The sequence below is a fragment of the Siphateles boraxobius genome, unplaced genomic scaffold (genome assembly GCF_051911475.1).
Source record: "Siphateles boraxobius isolate OS27281-9 unplaced genomic scaffold, OSU_SipBor_1 1, whole genome shotgun sequence".
Taxonomy (NCBI): Eukaryota; Metazoa; Chordata; class Actinopteri; order Cypriniformes; family Leuciscidae; genus Siphateles; species Siphateles boraxobius.
This window is the reverse complement of record NW_027508699.1, coordinates 21,693,134-21,705,603: the sequence shown is the minus strand read 5'-3', so window position 1 is coordinate 21,705,603 and position 12,470 is coordinate 21,693,134. Positions and strand designations below refer to the sequence as shown.

General features: G+C 39.4%; 1 protein-coding gene across 1 annotated transcript in view; it reads right to left on the bottom strand.

Annotated features, from left to right (window-relative positions):
• Positions 1–10,539, bottom strand: part of zswim5 (zinc finger, SWIM-type containing 5) — a 55,801-nt gene extending 45,262 nt beyond the window's left edge. Inside the window, exon 1 of the mRNA XM_077228920.1 lies at positions 9,868–10,539. Coding sequence (XP_077085035.1) covers positions 9,868–10,366 — 499 coding nt within the window. The 5' untranslated portion in view covers positions 10,367–10,539. The remainder of the gene's footprint in view (positions 1–9,867) is intronic.
• Positions 10,540–12,470: the final 1,931 nt, after the last annotated feature.

Sequence of the window (12,470 nt, the reverse complement as noted above, 5' to 3'; positions counted from 1 at the left end):
TAGCAAGAGAAGTGTCCTCTGCATTTGTTTCTGGGGCTCGTAGGGCTCGGAGGACATCACCCCCACAAGACAAGCTCAGCCCGGGTCGGCGGCCCCCGCTGCCTTTCTCCTGCAGCATAACAATGGCTGCCCTCTGCGCTCTAGGGTGGAGGGCACGCTGATCCTGTTACACCATGACAAGTACCACAATCCCCCATTGAAGAGCACATATTCTCCCCCCTCTGCCTATGAAAGAGCCAAGCCTATTCATCGCATTGTTTTCTTTCCAGCACATGACTTTTGCGTTGGGCCTCGCCAAAGTCAGGTGTTCGAATATGACCTGGAAACCGCAGGTTGCCCACACACTACGTGCATTACGCAGCTTGATTCGATCAGGCATTTAAGTTCAATATGTAAGGAGCCCATCAATTGATTCTTGCACCGGAGTCGTACCTTACTATTGGGGATTACGAGAGACCAAAACCAATTATCTGAACTGTTATTTCTGCTGAACGGTGCAGAAGTCAAAGTTCTGGGTCCCACAGCACTGGTTGTGGAGGACATAGCGAATTACATTTCCAGAACGCTTCTGCAAGTCTGGCAAGGAACTAGGATGCAAGCATCCCGGGGAGGATGTGGAGGGCTGGAACTCTCAAGAACGTGCGGTGTGAGAAGGAGCGGTCCAGACATAAAGCCACACGGCTGTTGCACACATTAATCATGTTTGGAGTACGAGAGGATGGGAGGGGATGGGGTAGCCCCCTCACTGCATGTTTGCATGTCTGCTGCTGTTCACTGTCAGTCCCAGAGTCAGGGAGAGCTGGAAGACTAATGAGATGCTTCTTTTTTCTCTCTCGCTCTTTCACGTGTCTCTCTTGCCTCCAGAGGAGGGCGGCTGGGGAGGTGGGGAGCAGGGGATGACGGGTTAGTTATTTACTCTGCCTTTCATATTTGCCTTTTAGTTCTGCCGTTTCCCCCTCTCTCCTCAAACCATTTTCCTGCAGTCATCTGTTCACTCAGCTGCCTGCGAGAAACTGGTGCCTAATGGGCCATATCAGCACAGCCAATGCAGGGAAATAGAGGCCTGTCATTAGGCTATATTGAAAAAGAAGCCAGTAGGCAGGAAGAGGGGGAGAAAGCCATTGATATTTATATTGTGCGCACCTACCAGGGCACTAAGATCAGCATGTGACGCCTTCCTCCAAACCCTGCTTTGAAAAAGGAGCTATCAATATTTCATCAAGAATATCTTTTTAATGCTGAGAAAAAAGAGGTGGTCCTGTGTGCAAGATGGGCGTACAAATGTAAGGCTGGCTAATGACTAGTCCTTGTATTATTCAGTAGCCAAATCATTTTTATGCCTCTCATATGCAAGTAATGATTGACAGAGAATGGGGATGGAAATACTTGATGCTAATGAAGCATAATAGAGAGTGCAGCCATCTGCAACTGCACGAAAATGCCATTTCTTCCACCCCAATCACATGACAGAGAACATATTGTGCTAAACACCAGCGGTGATCTTGAGGTGGAAGATGAATGTTCTTGTGAAACCCTGCACTCTTTCTGATGTGCTTCCTTGCATGTTTTGTTTTCTTTCTCACTGTTAACAAGTTCGTATCAGCCGTGCACTATTCACTTCGGTTACTTGAGGGGGAGGCAGGATGTTTCAGAGGTGACATGCTGGGGAAACGCAAGAACAAGAGTCATGTTTTCCACAAGATATGCAAAGTCATGGCACTTTATAAATCAAAGAGAGGTCAAAGCTTTGAGTCATGAAACAACTTTAAAGTCTAGAGAGATTAGGACCAAAGATACAATATCCCAGAGTTAGGGCTGCAAAATTAAATAAAAAAATAAAACGGAAATTGCTTTCTTCTCAAACTTCTAATGAGAATCGTTTATAAATCTGTTGTCCAACAAAGGGAAATTTCAAATAAAAAAAAACTTTTAATAATAATGTTTTAGTCCAATAACTTCCTTTTGTAATTGATGTGTTTCCTTATCATAGATTGAGCAGAAAATATATTTTTATAGCATTCAATACTGTGATAAATGCTATGCATTTTAAATATACTTTGTTCACATAAAAATACCAGAGATGGCTTGAACATATAAGGCGGTAACACTTTACTATAAGGTTTCAATAGTTAACATTAAATAACACAAAAGTAGTAGACTATTTGTTCAAATTAGCTAGTTCATGCACTAGCGTATTAACTAACGTTAATAAAGATACAAACAAATACAGTAACAAAATGTATTGCTCATGGTTAGTTCATGTTAGTTATTCATTCTTATGTTTAAAAAAAATGATACCCAAAGCTATCCATATTGCCGCAGTTGTGTGTTTATTGTCTTCATGTTTCATTAGTCAAAGTGTTTCTATCTTCTTTTTATACAGTTACAGCAATAGCTGGATGCCTTTATCCATGTATGGGATTTCCAGGAACAACATGCGTAATATTACTTCTGTGAGGCATATTTGGACGTTTTGCACAAGGGCACCCTCCAACTTCCAGTATGAACGAAATATACAATGCATGAGCCTTTAGCTCAACAATGCTAACACCACCCTATTTTGGGTAAAAATAGAAAATAATAATACTTTGTAGGATGCTCTCATATTTTATATCAATGACATTTTGCATAAATCCTGACAAAAAATTAAGATATTACTGTCACAGATTTTGTATAATAATATTTTATAATAAAACCTTAGATATTTCTAATGATTTATAGCTATAGGTTCCCTGCATGTTAACAGGCCACCCTGTAGTTTTCCATAAAATAAAATTATTAGTAGTATTATTAAATAGGCCTACCTTTTTATTTTATAATGAAATGATGTTATTACAATAGTGATAGGCTACTTAGTAAATTGTTTGTTTAATATTTTTATTTAGTAATAACAATAATTACTAGTCACATTCAAGCACAAAATTTAATTGTACAGCACTACAAATAAGCACAACAAATCCTGGTGTTCTTTATGATTTGTTCGTTTGTTTTAAAATTGCAAATTTTACCCAGATAATTTGATTTGTTACCCAAATCGTCCTGCCCTACCCAGAGTTTACTTTTGAGTCATGTATTGACCTTGCAGTGTGGTAATCACAAGAAATCTTCTATATAGTAAGTTATATAAAAGCTCAGAACGAACAAAAATACTCTTTTAGTTAAAGAGTCTAAACAACGGCAGTTGACTAATATGTTGACTAACATGTGCTTAAATTGTGTACTATTTAGAGCTATGGCAATCTGATCAAACCTGATGTGTATTTAAGCTTCGGTGACAATTAATGTTTATTCAGGGGGTGCGAGACTGACAGCAACAAATTTGCATAACTTGGCTGTTCCACACAATGGGAAAAGTGAAAACTGTAAGTGCTCATCCTCTTTTGAAAGTAGAGGGAGAAGGCAAGAACAAAAGGCACCTCAGTTAGTGGTGTGAAGACTTTTGAAGTAGAGGACTGACATACTTTGGGCTTTACGCTCAAAGACCCATCAGCCCTTCAAAGACCCCTGCCAGACCTTCTAAGGCCCACTTGAGACAAATAATTAAATGCAAAAATAATGGATGCAGGCTGTGCTAAATTGTTGAAATCTGTGCAAAGGCAGATTAAGGTCCACTCACTGCTTCATTTAAAGAATCTCACTCTTGAGTATGTTATGTTTTCAAGGATCTAAAACTAAAATAAAAAAAAAACAGATTTTCTGGTATCAATTAATTTGAACCAGTCAACCCAACGCAAAAAAAAACAAACTGGATCCTACTTTCAACCGAATAAATATTCACGGTCAGGTGGACTTCTACCATCTGCGTACAAATCTATTTATAAAAGGCAGTGAAAAGGCAGCAAGTAGGTTGCAATACTTGGGGTCAATGACATATAAAAGCGTTCACAATATAGCCTATACAAAAGCTTAAAACGTGTCACGTTCTAAGAAATATCTCTATCCGTGTTGGTTTCATACGGTTCTGAAAAAAATCAATTAAAAAAAATAATGAGGTAGCATAAAGTAAAAGTATTAAAATAATTGTTTGTTACTTATAATAACAAAATACATTTCAAGCAAAAAAAAAAAATCTAATATGAATTATTAATTTCAGTAAGATGTTTTTGGTGAGTCACACCACATGACATTTTACAACCTGAACTAACTAAAACAATTTTTAATTTAAATTCATATTAAAAACACACACATCACAGAAGTTCAAGGAATAGTACGTACAAATAGCACTGTAATTGTATTCTTTTTCAAACATAATCGATAGGACAAAACAATTACCCATTGACCCAGTGTTTCCCAACCCTGCTCTTGGAGGCACACCAACAATGCACATTTTGGATGTCTCCCTTATCTGACCCATATATTTCTGGTCCAACAAGCTGATGAGTTGATTCAGGTGTGATTAATTAGGAAGAGTTGGAAAATGTGTAGTGTTGGTGTTCCTCCAGGAACAGGGTTGGGAAACAATGCATTGACCTACACAAGAATAACTAAAATGTTTATCTGCTGGGTTTTTTTTTCTATACTAGAAAGAGTAAACAAGATCACAAGGAATTAAACACGGCTGAGATTTGGGGAGAAACCAACAAAAAAAAAGTAAAGGGTGATGAAACAGACAGGTACAAATCAATAGCACAAGATGAATTCAATATGCAGAATTAAGTAACGAAAAAAATGGTTTTAGAATCAATACAATCACACAGAGACCTTTAAAGCACACAGTGCTAATGGTGGGGCCTTCAGCACACCCGTGTGATTGGTGGCTGGCAACGAGTCAAGCTAAAAACAGGAATTGCAATGGCTAGAATAAACACACATATGAAATGATGGCTTTAAAAAGTCCACAGCCTCCAATGTGACATTTGCATAGAAGTTTGCACATTGCTAACTGCCACCAACTGGGGCCTCTTTCTTTCCACCCTCTGGCAGGATATTTGACCTCATCTCCAATACACATTATCCTTCCTCTCTCGTCGAGACTTAGAAAATTAAGTTTCCATGTGAACTGGCCACAAAAACACCCGCACACAAAATCTCAGCTGGATGAAAGACCTTCTATGGGGGAGGGTAGCTGCCTGAGTGCTGCTTGAGTTTCCTGCACTCCGCGTTTAGTGTTACAGCCCCAGATGTAAGGATTTTCCTCCACGTCTTTGCAAATTGAAGGTAGGGGCCGTCCATTATTTTCTGCCTGCCTAAACATAGCTTGTCATAGAATATGCTTCCATTTCCTCTACGCAATCTCACCTCCAAACCATTCCTCTGTTCTCGGTTGGTTGACTTGCCTTCTCCTTTCTCTCTTTTTGTTTCCTCTGGAATTCTCTTACATTTGTTAGGCAATTACAGCCAAATGAGGCCCTATTAGGCATGTCTGGAGGCCCCTTCTTTAAAGAGGAGCAACTCTCAGCAGCCTCTATCTCTGACAATGACACCCAAACAGAGAAGGAGGCAGGAGGGAGGAAAAAGAGAGAGAAAAGGGGCATGTCCCTCCCAGCGATAAAGTAAAAAAGGGTTACAACACTTCCAAAAGCTTTGAAACGTGTATCTTGTGTAAATCTGAGCTTTAAAGGCTCACCAGCCATATTCTGCTCCTCCCAGAGCATAAAAGTTCTATTAAAGCGACTATTTCATGACGAAACATCAACAAAATAATCAGCCGCCTGTGTGCAGAGATCAAAGAGGTAAAGCTATCTTAAGGGACTTTTAACAGCCAGCACTTTTAAACTAGGATTGTGAGGGGCAATAATGTATAATGGGTGAATGCGCGTTTGCATACAACTCACTGAGTTCCAATAAAACGCAGATAAGCTGCAGCAGAGAGACGAGCTTGCACAAGTGCACGCTGCAAGCCCAGCTGCACATGGGTAGGGGTAGGACGGGAATCTTGCCTCTGGCTCAAAATCAGAGCTCCATTTTGCACGAGTAGAGATACTGAACTACACCGATTGCCACAAACACAGCTGTGAAGCAGACAAGGCCTTGTCTTAGGAGTGCATTGCTGATCAACTAAAATCAGAGGGGTATGGGGCAAGCTGCAGCAGAATGCAAAGAGGGCAAGGTTGCAATTGATTTGTGGAGCATGGGAGGGTGCCAGATCCACCGAGGGAATAAAAACACTCGTCACACTGTGTGAAAAACACACATAGCATAAGATTTTCTATGGACGTGCTTTTAAAAACCTAACCGTATATGGGACTGCGTCACTTTTTTTTTATCAAGTCTGAGCTCAGTGTTAGGAAACAAGGACCTGATCAAAGTCTCTGACAGGTCTTTTGTCCTGGAATGCGGCGAGTTGTTTTCACCTTGCTCCAGTTGCTGCTGATTAGCTGACAAGTCGGCTAACCACCCTCTCCCCTATTTCCAAATTAATTTCCCTCCTTTGATAAAGACAAGGGGGGGGGGGGGGGGGGATGGGGGGGGGGGGTTTAATGGCCGTGTCCTTCAAAACTAAGAGTGCTAATAAGTGTGAAAAGGAGATTTGTTTAAGTGATTTTCTTTGAGACTTGCAGGCATGGAATTAATTACCTTGATTAAATATTGTCTGTACGGCTGATGAAAGATAGAGCAGAATTAGCGGTCCCTTGTTGAACTTGTATGGTGCTGAATGAGATGTGTCCCGATTACAAAGACCAAAATGATGGCAACACTCAAAGGAGACAAAGAGCTAAAAACAGGCCTAGTGACGTCACAGAGCAGCCACTGGCCTAGCCTAATGCTGGCCATCCTCAAAACTCAAACAAACTGGCTTCCAACTGTCTGCCACAATAATTAAAAAAAAAAAAAGTTAACCCATGACTGAAACATTATGGTTTTGTGTAATAAAACCAGAGGACTGACAAAGACCCACTTCCCAAAGTGAATATTGTGTCTAATGGCAAAAGGAGAGTTGAAGTCTCCATCAACCTGAAGACTTCTAAATCACTTGGCAGAAGAGTAACAAAACTCAATTCAATGCTTGCCTAGGTTTTACTGAGGCACTAAGAGGGCTAAACAACCTCTCAGTGGCTCTTCTAGCCCCACCAAACTTTTGCCTCCCAACCACAGAATCTGGGTTTCTAAAGGTTTCACATCACAGCTTCGTGCTCCGTTGCGAAAAGCTATACTCTTAACCACCCTTGCACCCCTCCAAACACACACACCAACACCCCCACCCCTCTCTGTGAATGGGGGAGTTTTCTACAGCTGGCTAACAAAGCATGACCCAATAATCCTCAAGCCTAACTCAAAGCTAGAACCTCCTCTCCAAGGACTTCATAAGACAGAGGCTGGGGTAGGGTGGTGAATTACACAAACGAAAATTAACTATTCTTATCAAATCGGTTTCCTGTAGCATGCCGTCCGGTTCTTAATATGTGGGGCAGAAAATTTGACCATTCAGAGGATAACGATTAATTTAACACCCCCCGCATCCCCAGGCTTGAGTGTTTTTGCGCTATGGCTTCTGGAAAGACTACAAATTCTGTTGTGAACTTTCTGGCAAACTTCGGACTAAGCCTGGCTTACAGGGAGTAAGCCTTTGAGTATGAATCTTCATTTCAGCTAACATGCTGAATAAACGTTAAAAGCGTTTTTACTTTGTTGCAGTGTCTTTGAACGTTTTAAACAGGTCTAAAAGAAAGTGTAGCAATTGAGGAGTCAAAAACTGTTTATTCAAGCATGCACAGGTGGATCTAGTAGTTGTATTGGCGTGACAAAAACACCCCCACAGACATTTTCTAGACTGTTCATGTTTTAGGGCACAATTATCTGGCCTATCTGATGCAAACATGTCCAGTTCTTAGATTCTGTACCCATCAAAAGCAAAACAACACAATCTACACACACAGGAAAACAGATTGTAATTAAACCTGCTTTATCTCAGTTTATCAAGTGAGATATGATATCCTTACTGTCAGATGCCTGATCTATTAAGTATCTACTCTGCCCATTTTTTATATTACAATCCAAAAGATTGTGCTTATTCTCACTTAAATGGTTCAATGTTTAAAAACTCAAGCATTATCAAAGCAGCACTCAGGCAATCTTAGAAATGCAGTGCAGTTTTGGCATCTGCTTATTATTGTCAGAATTAAAAATATAACTAGAACTACTTCACTTAGCACTATTAAAATCATATTGTATAACAAAATTGAGACAAAAGCACAGTGCCTTTAAAAATACTAGTCACAAAAACAACCTAGTCTAGAAACTTTTGAGAATAGATCTGTATATGGTAACTTGAAAAACAAAATAACTATAACAAGTTTTGTTGAATGTGAAAAAGGGGCTACACTTACTCATGAAGGGAGCTTTTCAAGGTTGCTAAATAAGTACCCATGTTATTTCATTACAGCTAGGTTATCACGTTTCCACTAACATTGGCCTTTTAAAGGAACACAGTGGATCTTTGTGAGAATAAATGAATCATGCCTTCTTTATTGAATTAGTTAAATGTATACTTTCACTACTCTCATAACACCTACAATTATTGGAGATTTGAGGCTTCCTGTAACTGCTATTTCAAGAAAAGAAAGCTTACATTATAGGAGAAATGTGGCTGGTCCAGTACGCCTGTTTTTCGGATTTTTTTCTGTTCGTATGTGGTATATAACCTAAATATTTAATATTGTCAATGATTTTGTTGATCTTAACTAAGCCTCAAACATTATAAATGCCACATTGGACCTTAGAAGTGAGGTGCAATTTTACTACTTCAAATGAGCACATAATTGGGCGTGTTGTGCTTTGGAACCCTACAGAGGCCAGTACGTTTTTATAAAAACACTTTAACCTTTCTTTCACGATAGTATTTTGACAGTATGTTTACTGAAGTGAGGCGAGTGGGGGAGGAAAATGTATAGACATTTGGGCAGCCATTGAAACTGCCTTCGTGTTTTAAATACCAAAGCCTTTTCGAGTTGCTTCACAATTTTTCGATTTAGTGCGTTAAATGAAGCTTGAAATGCTGTGACGGGTTTCTATGGTTTAGAAAAACACCTCTACACACCAAAAAATTGCTATTCGGCTAATACAGAAAAACTACCCCGATGTGAGGGGGGTTTTGAGCTATTGTGCTGTAGCCTCTACTAGGACAACCCAAAGACACATTTAGCCGAATAGTATTTTTTTACTCATTTTAACGATTATATCAAAAAAGGATATTCGAAATAAAACAACAGAGGGTTACATAAAGTCTACGCACGTGTTTTACCATTCGTTTAACTACGGCAAATACGCGTCCTTTGTCTTGACCAACCAGCAAATAAACAAAAGATATGGGATTTGGATTCAATCGGATTACCCTGGATTTAATTATATCAAGAGACCCAACAACCGTCAAGCAACCTAAAATACACGGAGAAAAGCCAATAATTCTCCGAAACCAACTTTATACGGAAATATTAGCAAAATAGCAGCTCGGTGTGCTACAACAGAGGTTCATTGTGACCAGCATGATTGTCTTTTCTTCCTCGCGACCTGGGAAAGAATGTTCCGTTTTTAACAGAGCTCGTTGTGATCGTTCAAATATAGACTATTTAGTCATCTTGTATCTTCTCTTTAACTTATAATGCATATAAGTGTTTTATCAAGTGTTACATGAACATTTCAGCAACCGATTCCAATGAATTCTACATTAAAAGCCATTGCAACATGCCCAAAGGGAAGCCCTTTAATTTTTTAAAACGTGCGCTCCGTTTCTTTCGCAATACGACAGCCTGCATTAAAATGCTCCCTTACTGGCAGTGAGAAATCTCTATGTAGAAACGAAGCTGGTACGTTACAGTTTCTAAACGAGGCCACTTCCATTTTTCTCAAGAAACTTCGTTAGCTAGAAAGTGAAACAAATATTTCCGATGTAACTTTCAACGTGATTTGGACGGTTAAAGCGGTACTTACCGACTTGTAAGACGTTGTCCACACAACCGGTTTCCAAAAGCCGGATTCCCCGGCGAAAAGGCAGTCCATCTCCGGTACCCCCCGTCCCTGTGCTGCCTGTTGTGTTCGTAACCCCTCCGGGAACTGTACCAGATCCAACAGACGAGCTCGAGCCCACTACTGGACTCTCTTCACCCGCCACTCGGCACTGAAACGACGAATACATACATATTTCTCTTTCGTTCCTCGGGAACGACCAATACACGATACGGCGCTGAACCGGTTCGGGAATCCGCTCGAAGCGCTCCTCCACCCTCTCGAAGGCCCATTTCTCCGCTACGGCCTTTGCAGCGCAGTCCAGTAGAGATTCCGGGCAACGGAAACGTGAGTTCGGAAATCCCGGGCCAGGCCCCGGACCCGGTCCTCGAGGAGCGGGACGCAAACACGGACGCTTGCTGGCCGGGGGTAAGGAGAGGTGAAGCGGCGGCTGAGGCAATAGCTCTCCACGTCCCTCCGCCATGACAACCAAATAAACACTGAAGTGAGGACCGTGACTCTAGAAGCGCACAGACGGAGGCACCGCACAACGGGAGGGTCGTCACTTCACATACGTCACTACCAATAACAAACGCGTTCGAGCCAATCGCGAGGACGGGCTGCACCGAGGAGATGCGCATGTGTGCGCTGAAATGACAGGCACGGTGTTGATCAAACAGACTGTTTGTTACAAATTCCTCTTTATTTACAACTCGTGGTCTCGTGCACTTAAAACTGTCAATGATCTGCTGCAGTATGTTTAAACACCTGCCGTTGTTTCAAAGATCAACATTAGCGCCGAGAACTGAGCATTGCCTTTTGAAAGGCCTCATAATATCGGACCATAACGTTACAATCTACATTCTCTGAATGTACAAGATGTGTGCAGTACATGTTTACCCTTCAAGCGTCGAAAAAAAATGTGGAGAACTCTCCAGCTGCCCTTTTAGTGTGTTGTAACAAAAGTTTGAAATGTTTCTATGCTAATGTAACTTTTTAACAGATGTCTACTGCCCACCCTGGTGGCCAAGTATATAATGTCACTTGATTGGTGCTGTCAAAGTCCATCTAGTCCTGATTAGAAATATTGTCATAACTTATGCAGATAGATAGCCTATTAAACGTGTATGTCTTTAATGTTTTCCACCGTGCTGATTTTTTCATACACACACACACATATATATATATATATATATATATATATATATATATATATATATATATATATATATATATATATATATATATATCTTAAACTGTCTGAAACTGCAGATAAGTAATGAGCTTATAGAACTGTATTCTCACATAAAAAAATTAAGTCGTGTTTATTATTATTTACATTGTAAGCAGAAATTTGATGTGTACTTTTATACCGTTCAAAAGTTTGGTTCAGTAAGATTTTTTTGTTTTGTTTTTTAAGTAATAATACATTTATACAGGAAAGACATTTATGTTACAATAGAAAATATAGGTAGTTTTTTTTAACATTATACTCATCAAAGAACCCTAAAATGTAAATAATAATAATAATTGTAATATTTTACACAAAAATATTTAGCAGTACAGCTGTTTTCAACATAAATCTTTTTGGAGAACCAAATCAGCATATTGGAATGATTTCTGATGGATATGACACTAAAGACTGGAGTAATGATGCTGAAAATTCAGCTTTTTTAAAATATATTAAAATAGAAAACAGATCAATTGTAATAATATTTCACAATGTTACTGTTATTTTTCTCTAGTTTTGATTACATGAAGACTTCTTTCAAAAACATTTTTAAAAATCTTATCAATCCCAAACTTTTGAAACATGAATACCTTGCAAACTACTCAAGAGGAAAAGCTATCTTCAAATGTTGATTTTTTTTTAAACAAAACTTTTCACATATGCTTTAATATTATAAATATCTACAATTTATTAATTGTAATGTCTGTTGGCAAAAACGTTATCTTTTACAATTGTTTCAAAGTGTTTTGTTTTTCATAATAGTTTAATTGTTTAGATTTAGCAATGACATGTTGTGACAGTGTGTCAGTGAACTGTTCACTGTTTTTCCTGGACATATGCCTATTCAAAAACAGACAAAAACTGAAATATTCACTGGAGTGAAGAGCGTTACAACTAGCCCCACTTTCCACAAAAGTGCACCTCACACACTTCTAGCTACATTTTTCAAATCTATTTCTCCCCCTATAGTTTCCTCTCACACACACATATCTGTTCTCGTTTGATGAACACATGGATGTTGTCTCCCACCTCTCAGGGACTCCAGGCCAATTATCTGTTTTATGTGATTTCACTTCATCGTTTTTAAAAACTTTGTGACTTTTGTGATCTTTATAGATCCCCCAGATCTGCAAGACAGAGACCAACAGACTGCAGATGATACTAATGTTGCCCACAACATGGTTGGTGATGTTGACTTCATGCATACCATGGCCTGAGGGCCCCTGACAACTTGCTGATATTTGTATATTGTCTAACTCTGCTGACATGCACTTTGTAAGGTAATATGTTAATAACACTGCAACCAAGGAATGACAGAATTAAGTAAAATATCATATTTTTGAAACAAATCGAAACT